The 16,212-nt window shown below is 39.9% G+C and overlaps 3 protein-coding genes across 10 annotated transcripts in view; 1 reads left to right on the top strand and 2 right to left on the bottom strand.

Moving 5' to 3' along the window:
• Positions 1–2,902: 2,902 nt before the first annotated feature.
• LOC132202630 (kelch-like protein 10) lies at positions 2,903–7,590 on the bottom strand. The gene is made up of 9 exons (XM_059629646.1): positions 7,448–7,590; positions 7,127–7,393; positions 6,778–7,072; positions 6,146–6,379; positions 4,903–5,081; positions 4,677–4,852; positions 4,267–4,425; positions 4,005–4,209; positions 2,903–3,445 (listed from the first exon to the last, which is right to left on the bottom strand). The coding sequence occupies exons 1-9, from the start codon at positions 7,588–7,590 to the stop codon at positions 2,995–2,997; spliced, it is 2,109 nt and encodes a 702-aa protein (XP_059485629.1). The 3' UTR covers positions 2,903–2,994.
• A 96-nt stretch (positions 7,591–7,686) lies between these two features.
• Positions 7,687–10,229, top strand: LOC132202411 (GPI transamidase component PIG-S). The gene is made up of 11 exons (XM_059629316.1): positions 7,687–8,068; positions 8,121–8,304; positions 8,360–8,451; positions 8,501–8,624; positions 8,682–8,903; positions 8,959–9,020; positions 9,074–9,197; positions 9,254–9,519; positions 9,570–9,692; positions 9,740–9,963; positions 10,019–10,229. Exons 1-11 carry the CDS (start codon positions 7,931–7,933, stop codon positions 10,134–10,136), a joined length of 1,677 nt encoding a protein of 558 aa, XP_059485299.1. The 5' UTR covers positions 7,687–7,930; the 3' UTR covers positions 10,137–10,229.
• Positions 10,214–16,212, bottom strand: part of LOC132202410 (eyes absent homolog 2-like) — a 50,684-nt gene continuing 44,685 nt past the window's right edge. For 3 of the 8 annotated variants that reach the window (XM_059629315.1, XM_059629307.1, XM_059629314.1), the window contains 14 exons: positions 14,058–14,316; positions 13,738–13,846; positions 13,594–13,672; positions 13,366–13,496; positions 12,940–13,196; positions 12,635–12,875; positions 12,429–12,575; positions 12,145–12,314; positions 11,926–12,077; positions 11,616–11,794; positions 11,446–11,560; positions 11,268–11,389; positions 11,112–11,212; positions 10,214–11,056 (listed from right to left, as the gene is read on the bottom strand). In XM_059629315.1, the coding sequence (XP_059485298.1) occupies positions 10,976–11,056; positions 11,112–11,212; positions 11,268–11,389; positions 11,446–11,560; positions 11,616–11,794; positions 11,926–12,077; positions 12,145–12,314; positions 12,429–12,575; positions 12,635–12,875; positions 12,940–13,196; positions 13,366–13,496; positions 13,594–13,672; positions 13,738–13,846; positions 14,058–14,316 (2,143 nt within the window). In that variant the 3' untranslated portion in view covers positions 10,214–10,975. The remainder of the gene's footprint in view (positions 11,057–11,111; positions 11,213–11,267; positions 11,390–11,445; positions 11,561–11,615; positions 11,795–11,925; positions 12,078–12,144; positions 12,315–12,428; positions 12,576–12,634; positions 12,876–12,939; positions 13,197–13,365; positions 13,497–13,593; positions 13,673–13,737; positions 13,847–14,057; positions 14,317–16,212) is intronic. The other 5 variants (XM_059629311.1, XM_059629308.1, XM_059629313.1 and 2 more) reach the window with 5 other exon arrangements.

The raw sequence follows: 16,212 nt of genomic DNA on the forward strand, positions 1-16,212 counted from the left end.
TTTCTTTGTGCAACTGTCATTATGTACATTTTTTTGCCACTGAAAAAAGGCTTAAAATTAAAGAAATTCGGATTTGTTTTGCATAGACAATCGATTCAGCATTACAAATTTGGTAATGTATCAAATTTTGGTTGCTTTACATTAGCATATTTTAATCGACTTCGTTTGGTCTTGACTTCCCATGTCGATTTCTAAAAATAAAAAACGAGATCTTTACTAGAAATGAAATGGTAATAGTATTTTAATTTTTAATAATAATCTCCTTAAGTTATTAAAAATGAAATCATTTTATTTATAGAATTTTGTACGTGTTTTGATTATTTTGAAGTATCAAACTATGACGAATTTCACATTGAACTAGCGAAAATTAAAAGTCAAATCTATTATTCCCTTGTCTCTTTAAGACCTCTGCGAATTCAGGACCTACAAAAATAAAGGATGGCGAATCCTTGAGCAAGTGAGATTGTCGCCCCTTGTCACGACACATTCTTGATAGTAAACCACGCAGCAGCCAGGCTCAGCTGGGGTTCAAAGTAAGTCGCTCTTTTATTTTCGCTTCCTTCCCCGGGAATGTGATCTCGCGGCGGCGCGAAAAAAGTCGCGTTGGAGAAACGAGGACGCGGAATAATATTCGCCTGCAAAGCTGCGAGTGCATCTCCATATATCCGTCAGCAGCGGTCTCGTTGTGCATGCACGGCCGGTTGCATAGCTAGTCAGGTCTGTATGGCAGCCAGGGCCTTTTTTGCGCGTGTGACTTCTATATATTTCTCCAGGGGCGTTTCCATATAAGTAGAGAATAATGTACTCATCGCGCTGCTGCTGTTGCACTTTGAGCTCTCGAGAGGATTTCGCCTTTCCGCTTATGCAAAGCCACCGCCACGCCATAAAACTAAAACTAGACGCAACACAAAGGAGCCTGGCAGAAATTTTTTGCCTCTTCTCTCTCTGCCACCAAAATTTATAAAGTACACACGCAGCTTTTCAATTCTTGACAACTTTCAGAGCTTTCCGATGGGGTGCTGGGTCATAAAACATTCAACATTTTGCCATTTTTAGGGCAGGCGGGCGGGCTTGTTCTGTTTTTTGACTTGCGCACTTCCTCTCGAAAAATGGAAAAATAATAATAAATAAAGAGATTCGCCCTCGTGAATTTAGAGTAAAAAGTTGCCGCGTGCATAGAACGAACTATTAATATTGGACAAAGTTGTCTGCCTGCCTTGCTCTCTCGGAAGATGAAAAGACAGCAACAATTTGCTTCTTGGTAAACAGAAGCCGTGCTCGTGTGACCTTACAAATGCGCCGACTTTTGGAAGTTGTTGTTCCAAAAACTTTCCGTTGAAGTTCAGCTCTGAAAATTGAAATTAATGTTGATTTCTAAGCAAATCTAAAGTTTCAAATAGGAAGGAGCCTTTGAAAATCACGTGAGCTGCTTTTTAAATTGCAAAATTCCAACAGATTTGATTCGCCAGCAAAAATCTGATTATTTTTCCCCCTTTTGCTGGCAAACGGCGCTCGGTTGAAAAATATCGCTGCTCTCGTGCAATAATTAACGGCAAATGGACATTGCTGCGGAACGAGTGCGGTTTGTTTGTTTGCTGGAGTGCGAGTTTCGTGTTCATTCTGGTGCAAAAATTCGCAAATGCTTATTGACGCGTGTGCGGCAAATTAATTGGAGTTTATGGGTCTGTTTTTATACAACGCACGTCGCGTTGTACGTATGGCCACATAAATTGCAGCCTTTTACATTCCGTGGCAGCCGGCGAACAAAAAGAAGTATCAATATTATTGGGTTTTTGTTTTCGGGAGAGTGCAGAGAGAGGGCCGGAGCAGAAACAAGGTGGCACCCAGGGGACCACAAACTCTCTGCGTATATTGTGCGCCGCTTCCCATATTTCCGGCATCGATTGTGTCGGTGCTTTTTGTCTGTATTTTTCCCAGTTATTCTAAATGTTTTTTTGGGAAATACGCAGAACATACTGAATTAATTATTGAAAAGCTTTTAAGTGATAAAACGATCGAAGTCTTGATTCATGACTTTTAGGATTTTTCAAACTCTAGAAAAAGAAATTTTTGCTTACAATTTTAAATTATTCATTACAAGGTAATACTTATTTTCATAAAAGTTGGTAGTTCTAGAGTGAATAATGACTTCAGTGCTATATTCTTCGAAAGTTCATTATAAATATTATGACTAGCTTCCATTTTAAATTATTCAAATAGGTAACCTGTCTAGGAATTAATCTTAATTAACATTTTTAAGTTACATTTTTATTGTTGTTTATTTGTCCGCATCATCATTAATAATGAAAGTTTTCCGAAAAACGTTAAAAATCTAAATTATTGATGCCCATTCCTAAGCTGGGCCTAAATAGGAAAGAAATCAGGCCCGAGGTCGCAATATCAAAATTCACTCGTCGTGACGATTTGTAAATTTTGAGCGATTGTCTGGCGTGCGTACGAGCGCTCCCGTCCTAATCCTGACGACACACACCGAGAGTGCCACGGGATCTGCATAAAACCATAAAGAGACAAATTGCACACACGCTGAAAAGACATTTGTATGGTGGAAAGCCCTCGTCGCGGATGACGCCGCGGCGCGGGACGACGAGGGATTTGCCCGAGGCATCATCATCTAAAATGCGGGCTTAAAATACAAATAGAAAAATGGGAATCATCATTTGTCTGGATTTGTGTAATAACGTGCTAGGTAATGATCACGACGTGATTATGCCCCGCGATGGCTCAACCCTGCCAGCGATACGGGGACGCTGTTTTATCGCCGCTCCTACGCTTTTTCTCGCGGAAAGCAGCTTTTACGGCCGATCGTTTTGCAGCCTTGGATGCACATTTGTTAAAAAAATAATAAAAATAATAATAAAGAAGAGACTAAAAGGTCCTTTTATCCAACTCGCCTGTTAATATTTGGGCACCATAAAAAGCATTATATTCAATCTTCTTGGCCAAAAGTTTTATTTCAACTTTTGCAAAACGAATCTAAAAATCGTCACCCTGGTCTTCATCGTCGTCGTCTTCGAACTCGTCTTCTCCGTCGTCCGCCCCATCCTCCCACTCTTGGTCCTCACCGTCTATGTCCATCATTTCCACGTCCTGGACTTGGTCCACGAAAAAGCGCAATGGACCCCAAACGCCTCCTTCGTCATCCGCCGGCAAAATCAAGGCCAGGCCGAAAGGGTCCGCCACTTCCTGCCAATCCGAGTCCAACTCGTCCGACAGTTCGGAGTAGGACGGCGGCTGTCCTGCTGGTAGTTCTGCGTGCGGGGCCAGTCGAGAGCCGTATTCGGGTCTGTGGGCATCTCGATCGCGGCAGATCAACTTAGGCAGGTCGCGATTGGGCCCCATGAGACGCAGCGCCATTTCGAAAGAGTCCTCGATGGACACGACGTTCAGGGCTGAGCGAGGTGAAGGCAGGGGAGCCAAACTGTACCTGTATGGATTCATAGTGGAGATGACAATTAATTCAAGAGCTCCAAGATATTTTATTGCAAAAAACAATATTATATTTTACAAAATATTAAAATATAATAATGTATATTTTGTTCACTAATTATAATGAAATAAAATCTGTGCATTTATAAATAACTATATAGAGACGAAAGTACGAATCCATCAAATTCATGGTTAAAAATAACTTTTAAATTTAGAGTTATATCAATGTGGGATAAACAATTATAAACAAAATATTTTTAAGAAACATAAAACTTTTATCAAATTAATAGTTTCAGAAATTTAATTAAAAATATAAACACGAATAAATAAAATAGAAATATAATTTTATGAGAAATAATCGTTAATTAAAATCAACTTTTTATTTTATTTATTTTTTTTATTTTTTTATTATATTATAACCGAAAAATAAATAAATATAAACAGAAGATATGCTTATTTTTTAGATGAAATATTTAACCTAACTGTAATTTGTATTTTGAAGTTTTTTGCTTTAATTTATATAATAAATTAAATACTAAATCAAAATATTTTCTTACCATTTGTCCTCAAAAACATTGTACACTTCATTTGAGTTGTCCACGGAGCGTCCGTTGTATCCTCCGATGGCCAAAATCTCGTCGCCAACCACGGCGGCGCCCAAATTGCTTCTGGGCGTCAGCATGGGCTCCATTGGGATCCAGATGAGGCGTTCGGGGTCGAGTCTCTCCATGCTGGCGAGTCTGACGCTGCCGGAAAAGCCGCCTGAACGTGCAATTTATCGATAAATACACACATCGGACCGCAATAATAATAAATAACCAATTGCGTAGATGTGCTTGCGGAGAGTGACGCAGCGCACGCCGCTGCGAGGCGTGATCATCTCGGGCAGCAGCTCCCAAGTATTTAGCAGCGGGTCGTAAACCTCGGACGAAGACAGCACGGTCTCGCCAGTGAATCCACCCACCACGTAAATCTTGCCTAAGCGAACACGGGATAGAAATTTATCTCTCGGCATCATAAATTATGTTTTATCTTTCTTCTCCCGCTTGATGTATATACGCACGTGGAAAATATGAAGCATAACTTCCAGCGTTGCAAAAGCTCTTTTTTAGAGTAAAAAAGTGAAAAAGTGCGCCAGTGCGTAATCCTTTTGTTTGTACAAGGATTTGCAGCGAGTTTAAAAGCCTTTCTCGAGTCAAAAGCTGCCGAGGGGTTGCGCGTTTAATTACCTGCGTAAACGGTGCACCCTGCGTCCGACCTGCAGTGGTGCATGGGTGCAATGGGGTGCCACGCATTCGTCTGCGGATCGTAAAACTCGCCCGAGTAGTTGCGCGGGTGCTGCGGATAGGAGCGGCCCCCGATGGCGTAGATGCGGTCGTTGAGCGCCACCACGCTGACGAAATCCCTGAAATTTGGGTTGAAAAACGGACGAGGGTGTTTTAATTAAAAATGTGCCTGGACTGGGTGAGTGACGCGACCAACTCCCACTGAAAGGTTTGCAGGTTCAGTTTGAGGCAGCGAGTGGTGTCAGTGCCACTCTCGGTGCCGCCGATCACGTACAGGTCGTCGCCCAGCCTGGCCAGCCCGTGGTAGGCCATCGTGTATTCCGGGTTTCTGCTTTCCAACACGTCAACCTGTCAAAAAAAAAAAAAAAAAAAAAATTGATTTCAATTAAAATGGTACATTAAATGCAATTTAAAAAGATTGGCTCAACTGATTATTATTATTCTACAAACTCCACCAAATCTAACAAAGCTTTGCATGTTTGTCTATAATCGTTCCTATTTATCTTTAATCTTTCTGCATGAATATAAGAATTTGACTTGCTAAGGCAAATCACGCTTAAATGAAAATGATGAAATATAATATTATTAAATATATAATCAAATTTCCACATGACAACTGAACATAGATTTTGCAGATAACAATTTCAATCAGGAAACTGTCTCACTGGAGATCAAATTTATTTTTTTTTTTTGTGGTTTTTACCTTATCTAATTATTATTAAACCTTGCAAAAAAATATTATTAAATTTAACTATTAATTCAAAATATATTTTTAGTTATTTAAATGATGAAAATTACAAAAAAAAAGAAATTAAAATCTTTAATTACTATTTTTTTAATTTGCAATAAAAATTATAGAACTTAACAATGATATAATTATTAATTTTTTTCAAATCATCAGCAACTGCAGTGCACATCACAAAATAGTTATGGCTTTGAGACTTTGAGCATACAACGGCCGCACTTTGCCAAGAATTGCTCTTGCAACCGTATCTGTTTCACACAACGCACGCTGTTTCTCTCATACTTATCCCGATACATCATTGGCAAACAACGCCAGCGTTAACCATTTTTCGATGGCGCGCCGCATCTGCTTTGTGCCAACTCACTGCTGATGTAATTTATGATAAATAATTCATCCGCAAGGTGAAGCTTTTTACTTTTATTTTGGCGCCCCGAATTTATAACGTCGGCGGCGTGTTTTAAAAGCTTCCAATACACAAGAGACTCTCAGTGCATATTAAAGTTTGAAATATTAAAAAGACGCGCAGTGAGCATCAGAAAGTGAAGGAAAGCTTTCAACTCTTACGAGAATTCAGCGCCTGAGTAATTTTGTATTCCGCGTAAGTAAAATCATTCACTTTATTTTAAAAACCTATGCAAATATATTTCTTTATAATTTGCATATGTACCTCTATCCAAGCGTCGGCGTTGATGTCGTAGAGTTGCATTTCTAGGGACGGCGCGCCGTTCACCCAGCCTCCGACCGAGAGCACCACCGTGTGGGGCAAGCGCGGCTGAACCGCCACCAGAATTTCCGTGCCCTCGGTGATTTCCTCCGCAAGCAGTTGGTCCACTGCCAATTCCAAATCCTGCACTTGCCGCACCAAATCGGGCCTGCTCTGCACTGCCGGATGACCCAGAACCTGCCACAAAACATTTAGGGCTATTCAGAAACTCTTAAATTACTTTTATTCAAGAAATCTTTTTTATGGTAATATATTTTTCTCCATAATTCCAAATAATCAATTTCTAAAACATTAAAATGATCTTTTTTTTCAGATATTGTTTTAACAAAGACACTTCTGATTTATTAATTTATGACTATAAAAATAATTCATCTTTGCAAAAATAAAAAATAAAATTTGAATCGACTTTAAACAAAAAACTTAATCGATTCCTTATAGAATCTTTAAGCTTTTTTTGGATTAAGTGGGGTTCAGAGGGATTTTGAATAGCCCTAGTTTTATATCTCCATCGATTAAACGCAAAATTGCCATTAAAAACAAACTCGTCGGGTTGCAGCCGACGAAATTGAAATTACGTTGTGGGAGACGTAGCTCTTGGGCATCAGGCCAATTCTGATTAATTCCAGAACTTGATCCAAGTACTGCGTACGCTGCTCGGGACTCGATTCAAGCCATTCGACCACCGTTTCCCACACGTACTGCTCGCGAGGCGCGTTCAGCACGTTGTCCTTCAGCAGGGCACGCAGCGTTTCCGGTTTCAGTTGCTCGAGGGCCGCCCTCTGCTGGTTGCGCACTTTGTAGCTCGGCTTGCACAAATTGTGCAGCGCAAATTTCGTCGCCATGTCGTGCACCGCTGGCATGTAAATGCTCCTAAAATTAATTTAAAAGTAAAATAAAATTGTTAATTTTTATTAATTTTCGCACCCCTGGGTCATTTCAATGATCTTGGTGCATTTTGGGAGGGTCAGGTTTTCCTTCATAAACTCGCAGCACATCCGGCTGAGCTGGCCCACCTGCAGGAAGTCGGCGGCCAGAAGAGTTTTCCACACGTTGGCGCAGGTGAGTGTGATTGCCTTTAAATAGGCGTAGCGGACGATGCTGGACAAGATGTCCGAACTGATGGTGGGCAGTCGGACGACCGATTTTTCCACGCCTTTGGTGCCCTCGCGAGGACCGAACTCGAATGCGGCCCTGGATTTTAACACGACGTGAGAAATAAACAAATTAAGAATTTTTTTTACTTACTTGAAGAATTCGCTGCAGGCCATAAGGACGGCCGAGTGGACCCTGAAAGGGGTCCCGTCCTTCGAGACGACAGTTGCGTTACATAAGGTTTCGTTTTCTCTCAGATCGTCTATGAACTGCAGGTAAGCGCAGCTATTAGGCATAATATTCTTAACCCTCTTGTGTGTAAAAATTCCTTCCAGCCGGATAAAAAGAAAAAATTGAAAAATCTTCTTCTGAAAGTTTGAAAAACGACCAGTAGCCAAGAATCGACACTGAAAACTGATTGTCAAACGACGCAACAAAGAATATTTATAAACACGTTTCCATTGTTGCAAATTCACAATAGTTTCAAACGGACACGTTCTATTCCCGCGCTTTTGGTTTGAAGTCGGCCGCACCCATTTATTCAGCCGGTCGATTTGTTTACATTTAGCCGGCGATGCAAAATTATGGAACGTCTTGTCATTTTCTTGAGATTCTAACGCTAAACCTGAATTGAAAATGGTCGTCGAGGAGGATTTGCCCACGATGAAGAGCAAAAAGGAAAAGGCCGAGATGAAAAAGGCGGAGAAGGAAGAGCTGGAAGAGGAAAACGCCCGAATGCTGGCCGCCGTAGCTTTTGCCGTAGTCCTCATCGGAGTTAGTTTTTCCCTTTCAGATTTTAATTTGCCTAACTGACATTTTTATTCAGATTGGCCTGCCTTTGTGGTGGAAAACGACGCAGGTCTATCGCGTTGCTCTGCCTTACAACAAAATCGACGCCCTTCGTCCTCAGGAGGAAAAAGGGCTGAGCTTGAAAATTACTGTGTTGACCATCGAAGAACCTCGCGGAACTCAATTGTGCGCAGACTTCGATACGGTTTTTAGATTATCAAGTGAGGACAATTTAAATTAAAAAAAAAACGAATTTAATTAAAAAAAATGTTTCAGAACTTTTTCGAGTTAAGTGTGAAAGCAGAGGATTGAATTCAGCAGAAAAGGCACGAATTGGCAACGTTCAAAGACTCCATGATCTCGATAGAGTAAATTTTGTATAAATAACATACACAATTTATTATTAACTTGCTTCAGGTGGAGCTTATCCCTGTTGCACTTGGTGATATTTTGCTTGTGGAGGTGCCAGGAATATCGAGACTCACTCAAAATCTAGTCGTTCTTGGCTCTAAACGTGCAGCATTTTTCTCTTCAGAAACAGGTTATTACAGGTCTTTATTAATTTTTAAATTAATAATATATGGTTTTCCTTTTATAGGTTCCAAAAAACTGATAATGGTTTTGAATGAGTGGCTGCTGAGGGAGGAAACAATAACCCAGACCTTAAAAGCAATGAGGGCGCCTACTTTGGCTGGAAAAGGCAAAGAAGCGAGAACTCGAGTCCCTCCGACTGTAGGAAACTTGGACATTTTGCTCAGTTTGGCTGTGCCTTCTCCAGAGGAAATCAGAGTAGACTGGGACATCACAGCTGCAATTGAAGGTGGCTGAAAAAAATATTATTTAAAAAAAAATTGAATCATAACTAAAATTTTCAGATTACTTGCAACCATTTTTGGATGAGATGAGCAGTGTTTCAAATTTTTCAGTAAAATCTCAGGTAGATATAAACAAGATTATAAGAAAAATACTAGTTTAACATTTTGAATTTAGGTTACTTATTTTGCATCTCTGGGAGTGAGAAAAAAAGCCGTCAATACTAAAGAGCTCGGACCTCATTATGCAATTCAGGAAGAGCTTCTGCCTCAAATTATTTCTCCTTTGGAAAAGAAAATAGGTCTAGTCTTTTTTCCTTTGAAATTATAGCTTTTTTTATTTTAAACTTCCTCGCAGGCTCACATGTTTCCACATCGGCCTCGTTGTGTCTCGTCTTGTACATTCCTGGTTGCACTGAAGCGCCTCTACATTTTTACACAAAGCAGGGCCAGCCTGTGCCCACAAACGCAATCATATCAGCACGGTGGGGTGGCCTGATTGTCCTCAACCCTCCCAATTACGCCTGTAAAAGTGATGAGGTCATCGACATGGACGTTCCAACCTTGAAGGTGATGGGTCTCTTTTTGGCTCAACTAAGGCAACTATTAGGCATTCCAGAATTGGTAAATTTTAGATTAACTAAATTAAATAAAATAAAATTTTACAAATTCAGGAACCAATTCACTTTGCTGAAATGTTACCCCTGATGGAGGCAGAGCCCAGGCTGTGGGAAATTGACTCCCTGATGAGAACCAGAGCCCTGGAACAAGTGACCTCAGCCACACTTACTTTGCAGGTTAGTTCTTTTACCAGTGAGCATTCATGTTTTAACCTTTAAAATAGTCCTTAGCAAAACTTCTGGGTCAAATTGGCAACATCGTGATCGGAGATGAGGTGGGCAGAAGCATTTTCGTAGCCACGGAATCTGCGCACAGTGCAGAGCAATTGCTCTCTGAAGGCAAATTGAAGGAAGGATTTGATCATTCTAGAGTGGCTTTCTTGGAATCGGAATCGGCCTTCACTGATCCTTCTCTTCTAGCTCTGTTGTACTTCCCTGATGACCAAAAGTGAGCGAAAAACTTCTTTTTACAAGGCTTTTATATTAATTATGTTATCTATCAGGTACGCTGTTTATATTCCACTGTTCCTGCCAGTCATGATTCCAGTTTTGATGTCGTTGAAGACAATTAAGAATTGGGTTTTGAAGAAGCTCTCCCAAGGAAAGCACAAGCGAGACTGAACTGCCTGCGGAACGAACTTTGTTTTTAATGTAGGTCATTGATTGTTTTTTAAGTAAACTATAAATTAAGAATACAATTTCAAGTCTGTTGCATATTTTCGTGATATCTTTATTTTAATCCATGGGATAATCTCAAGTTCATAATTCATGTGGTCATATCACTGAATATTCCTATCGAATATCTACACAAACACCCTTTTAATTATTTATTGATTTTTTTTTTTTAATTTCTGCACATTATTTTTGGCACCTTAATATATACACTGAATTTACAAAATAACATTTGATGCATTCAGTTGTTGCTATTTAGTTTAAAGACATAAATTGGTGGTGCGGAGGACAAAGGAAGCTGCGATCCTTTTTCCATACGTGATTTGCAGTGACTTGCGCTATGAGCTAAAAATACTGACGACACTTATCACTATATTTACAAACGTGCTCTTGATTTGGTTTCCATCTTCAATTGGTTCAGTTGCAGAGCTTTCTTTCATTTACAAGGTGAAATAATCAACTTGACATTTTACAAATGAGAGATCTTCATTCTTAACACGCCTACATATTAAGCTTTGATAAATATATCATTTTTCATTATTTATTTATTCATTAAGATCTGCAAATAATATTCAAATATAGATTTAAGCTTAACAAAAGTGTCAAATAGTACATATTATCTTTCTTGTGAATAGCATAGTAACAATAAGTAAATGAACCTGGTCGGCTGGCCATTGACAAATTGGTTGATCAGTCCCTGCCTGTGATCACAAAATCATTTAACATAAGCCTAGGTATAGAACGGAGAGAGCTTGGAAGTGCGCGACGATGTCTCACATTTGAGGCGATCAGAGAAATCCCATGTCCAGGGCATTGTAGAGAGCAGCTGTGTCACTGTGGCTCGAGATGCGCCAAAATGGGAAATTCATCTAAAAAATTAAAGTTGAAAAAATGTAATTTATTTTAATTTTGCTTCAATCCCACCTGTTTGGCAGCTGCTTCTTCATCTTGTCCGTCTCCAACGACCACATAAGTGCATTTTCGTCCAAATCTCGTCACAATTCTCTCAAAGCAACTCTCTTTGCCTGTAAAAATAAAATTATCAGAATTTTTCCCACACTAGAAAATTTTCAATCTCACCAATTTTGGTGGCTGAGTAGATGTTCTCGATGGGGAAGAGTCCTCCAAGTCCGAATAGCAAAACTTTGGCTAAAGCTGGCACCAACTGAGTTGTGGTCACCAAGACGTTCACACAGTTTGGTCTACAAAAAAGTATTTAAACTACCCATTGCAATAATAAACTTCAAGTAAAATTTACCTAGAGTTAATTAGGGAGATGCACTTGATGGCCAGGGTCAGCCAGTTTTCTGTGACAGCCTCAATTTCAGCTCGTAGCTGCAGCCACTGCTCCCTTTTGGTGGGGCCGAGTAACCCTGTTGAAAATTTAAATTTAAGAACAAACTTTTATTTAAATTTGTAAAAAATTACCCCCGACACTGTGCCTGTAGTTGTTGTACATCTCCTTGATTCGGCGGTAGCGGAAAGCAAGTTTGCGCATCCAGTCGACGCCGCCTCGGACACCTCCAGTGGCGAGACACAAGTTCCCATTGCTGGCGGCAGCGTGGAAGCCGTCGGCGGCAAAGTTGTAGGTGCTGTTAACAAGATCTCTGCGCATGTTAATAGTCTTGCTCCACTTGTTCACGCGAATGCTTTTATAGAAATGTTTCATTTACAAATCATATATAAAAAAATTCTAAAATTTCAATCAAATAAAAAGATAAAAGAAAACTTTTCATACCCCAAATCTTGTCCGTTGTCATCAGAAGCTACATCGTCAATGTGAACTTGGTCACAATCTTCAACGTCGTTGAAGAATAAGTGTGTGTCTGCAAGGCTGAACACCATCTCCTCCATTCGGAAGCCAAGCTGGACGACACCATTTGTGTCCTGCTTTATTAAAAGCAAGCCAAAATAAAATTAGTATCTATTGGTTCTAACAGGAAATTTAATTTTATACTTTTCCGTATCTGGTTGCAAATGAACCAGTGAGCAGCGAGTGGAAGATGATTATTGTCTCGTCCAAGTCCCAGATAAAGACCCTTTCCAAGTTGCTCTCAGGACTAGGTGAGGGATTGTTCTGTCTGCGGTTGCGTCCCCTGCTTGCTCTGCTACTCGCCTGTGCAGCTGCTGAAAGAAATAAATTATAAATATTTAAAAAAAGAACATTGAAAAATTCATATCAATTTTATTAAGTTTAAAAAAAAAATTAAATATAAAGGATTAATTAAAATTTTGACTCACGTTCTGCACCATTTGGGTCTCTAGAGGACGCTGCTGATGTCCTTCTGTTGCCAATACCGTTGGCATCCGACCCTCCAGGAATCGAGCCAGCCTTCACTGGAGAGTTTGGACCTGCCTCTGCCAAAGTGTAGTTGCTAGGACTGTCAGCTGTGATACGAATATAAGAAATACATTCATGCATATGGAAATCTAAATTTCAAGTGTACCAGAAATGGGAGGTTGAGTTGTGAGAGAGGCCAAGTGGTACGAGCCTCCCGATGAGGAGGAACCATTGCTGGCGCCCAAGAGGCCGCCGCCGCTGGTGCTGCCACTGCCATTGCTGGATGGAGAGGCGGCCGACGAGGCGGTCATGTAGGGCGAGTAGCTTGACTGAGGGTGGTAGTAAGGGTAGCCGCCGGCTGTTGCCTGGGTATAGGGGTAGCCTCCGTAGTCCATACTGCTCGCAGCCTTTAATAATAAATTTAATATTTAAAGAAATAAAAATATTACAAATATTTCTATGAAAAATCACCTGCTGAGATGCAAAGGGCTGAGAGGAGGTGGTGCCGTTGGCAGAAAACGATCCCGAAGTGGAGGAGACGCCTGAAGCGGAGTAGCTGCTGTTGCCATATGAGTACGGATGAGCCGCCGGAGGCTGCGCAGCCTGGACGCTGGCGCTGCTGGCGAACGCCGTTGAGTAGGGGCTGCCTAAGTAGCTGGCCGCGGCGGCCGCCGCCACTGCAGAGCTCAGGTTGGAGCTCACCTTGCACGACTGGCTTAATCCACGCGCTGAAATTTTCCAGTAAAAATTAAAATTTTCTTCGACGAATTTTTGTTATAATTTTAAGTTTTTTGTTCGTAAATAAGGCGTCGTTTGTGTTTGCATTGTTCAGCAAGAATGCGCGAAAGCTGAGAGTTGCTTTCTGCGCGATTATGAATAAAGAAAGGGGCAACTCACAAGCAACGGAGCCGTAACTCGACGAGAGCATTCCGTAAGGCGATGCTGTCTGCGCCTGATGGCTCGAGTAGAAGCCTGGACTCTGCATGTATGCCGACGCAGCACTTTGCCCGCCGTACGCTTGACTCATGCTGCAGACACGCGAAATTTTTCACGGAATTAAAATAAAAATTAAATCATAGAGGTAAGTATAATTTCATTCAATGGAATCGGATGAAAGACACTGACCTGTTGTAATACTGAGAAGGATACGTCGAAGTTTGGTGATAGTCTTTTTCTCCGGTGTATGAGCTGATCGGGTCGCCTGCTAAAGGGGTGAAATCAGTTTGCGGTTAATTAGGGGTGGAATTATTGCAGATAAAGAACACCGACCGTTCGAATCTCCAGCCACTGCCCAGGAGGTGCTGGAGTATGACGTCACAGGTGCTTGGTGCGGGGAGGTCGAGCTGCCAGCTTCCATCACAGAACTTCCCTCTTGACCCTTCAAATTGAGTTTTAAACGATTGATTAAAAAATAATAATTGAAACATAAAACGGGAACAAAAAATTATGTTTAACACCAAAACAATACAATATCATCAATTTAAAATTTAACCATAAATAACTGACTTGTTTGGGAAAAAAATTTATTAATTTTTAAGGTATTTTACTTCATTTGATGGAAAAAATTTAAAAAAGGTTATTCTTCGTACTGTAACTGGAGGCTGAGAGGCAGAAGAGTGATGGGGTGGAAGTCCATTGGTGAGGTGGGCAGGGGTGGCAGCAATGGACGACGCGGAGGTGGCCGTGGCCGCGGGTGTGGCGGCCGAACTGACGGCCGGGGTGGCCGCGCTGTCCTGCTGCTGAGAACTCGGAGGCGCACTGGTGGCGGCCGACGGCGGCGAACCGCAAGTGGTCGAATCCGACTGGCTCGCTGGACTCGAAATGTTGCCGCTTGCTGGCTCTAGTGATCTGCAAAAGTCAAAATCAACCCTAAAATGTAAAAGTAAACGATTCACTTCAATAATGAACACCTTTTTTATACTCTCAGATAATTGTTAAGTGTGCGTGTGTTTTTTCTGTTAAAATTAGTGTTGAAATTTTGATTTTTTGTGACTCAAAAATATTAATTTTTGAGGCACTTTTAAAAATTAATTTCTCAATTAAAAGTCAAAATTTTGGTTTGTATATTCCATTCTTTAAAGCCAAGTGTTTCTCGCACAGTTTCAGTAAATCCACGTAAAAACCTCTTAAAAACCTTTTTTATAGTACTTTTGAAAAATTTTAATATAATCATCGAATTTTTATAGTGGTGGTACCGCTTTGTCCCACAATTCAATGCTTCCATAAATTTTTTTTTAAATTATATATCTTTAGCTTATTTCAATTTTTAAAATAAATAAAAAGCAATTTATCAATGTATCTTTTACAATTAGTTTTGAATGTGCCTGATTGAAAGGCAAGCTGTTTTTTTTTTAAATTCGCCTTCACATGTGTGTTGTGTGCTTTTCGGGGAGAGGAGCAGAACACCACTTTAATAGCCCATAGATCTATCTATCCCAGAAAATTAATGCTGCTCTGGGATGTGCGCGTTCAAAGAGCGGTGAAGTTGACAAGCAGTCGGCTCCTGTCAACTGTTTGCTCATCTCCTGCCCGACCGACTCCTTTTTGACGGACTGTCTGACTAGCACTCCCGAGAATAAACATTGCCACCGACTTTTCCCTTCGCATCACGCACTTGACAATATTGTGCCTCTTACACAGGATGACCCTGCTTAATTTTTTACGCGCCGACACAGACGAACGCCCGCTCCTTAGCCATCATAATCGAAAATAAAATTAAAAATTATCAGTTTTATAACTTTCATACTCCATCCACGAGGCTCTAATAAAGTTTTTACCCTTCAATCCTTTACTGTGTGCGGTATTATTATTTATTATGCACGTTTAAACTGAAAAAAGTCTAGACTTCATAAAAATCTTGAATTAATATCAACTTCCTTTTGATAATCAAAAGAGAAAATTAAAGTTTACAGTAAAACAATTTGTTTGAAGAAGTTGACACTCGAGGAGATGATCATGGAAATGAAGAGATCGGGCTTTTCCTCGTTGCAGAAAAATTGTTATTATTCAAAAACAAATGGCTCTACCAGTTTCGGTCACGGTCTGCGACCCTATTTCATGAGCAAAACGCGCTGCTCGCTGACTAATACTGGTAGAGCCATTTGTTTTTGAATAAAAACAATTTTTCTGCAACGAGGAAAAGCCCGATCTCTTCATTTCCAGTAAAACAATTCTTATATTTTTTTAAATAAAGCTAAAATGACATGTGTTTCTGGAAAATTAATTGCCATCGCGCCATTGGTTAAAATTAATTTTTACCCACATATAACATTAGTTAAATTCTACTTCACTTCCACGTAGGCTAGCTTGAAGAAATTCGCATCACTCACAAGAGCGAATTACATAACTTGGAAAAAAGTCATCAATTTATTTATAATTTGAAGCAGGGCAAAAATTGTTGCAAAGATTAACTGAAAAAATAGCCACCTTGAGTGTTAACCATGCAATTTATTTAAATTTATCTACAATAATTGGCAAACAAAATTAATTTAAAATATTTTAAAGTATTTGCAATAAACTATTAAAATAACGAATTAAAATATAAAAATCAATAAAAAATATAAAAGTTTTAAGATTAATATGTGTTAACATCTTAATAATTACAAAAAGAACACACTCAATGTAAATTTTAATTTTTTTATCTCTGTTTAATTATATTATGAGTATGAGTCGCTAAAAAATTAATTGAAAATTAAAACTCTGTGTGTGTTGAAAAAAGCTGTGCTTGTTCAATTAATGGATGCA

The sequence above is a fragment of the Neocloeon triangulifer genome, unplaced genomic scaffold, assembly GCF_031216515.1.
Source record: "Neocloeon triangulifer isolate White Clay Creek 2 clone unplaced genomic scaffold, ASM3121651v1 ptg000015l, whole genome shotgun sequence".
NCBI lineage: Eukaryota > Metazoa > Arthropoda > Insecta > Ephemeroptera > Baetidae > Neocloeon > Neocloeon triangulifer.

Bases quoted from the DNA above. Each gene is read 5' to 3' on its own strand.
- LOC132202630 (XM_059629646.1), bottom strand. From the start codon at position 7,590: ATGCCTAATAGCTGCGCTTACCTGCAGTTCATAGACGATCTGAGAGAA. The intron at 7,394-7,447 runs GTAAGTAAAAAA...GTTAAAATCCAG, and splicing joins GCCTGCAGCGAATTCTTCAA to GGCCGCATTCGAGTTCGGTC. The intron at 3,446-4,004 runs GTAAGAAAATAT...GAATCCATACAG, and splicing joins AATGTTTTTGAGGACAAATG to GTACAGTTTGGCTCCCCTGC.
- LOC132202411 (XM_059629316.1), top strand. From the start codon at position 7,931: ATGGTCGTCGAGGAGGATTTGCCCACGATGAAGAGCAAAAAGGAAAAG. The intron at 9,021-9,073 runs GTAGATATAAAC...TTTTGAATTTAG, and splicing joins ATTTTTCAGTAAAATCTCAG to GTTACTTATTTTGCATCTCT. The intron at 9,693-9,739 runs GTTAGTTCTTTT...CCTTTAAAATAG, and splicing joins CAGCCACACTTACTTTGCAG to TCCTTAGCAAAACTTCTGGG.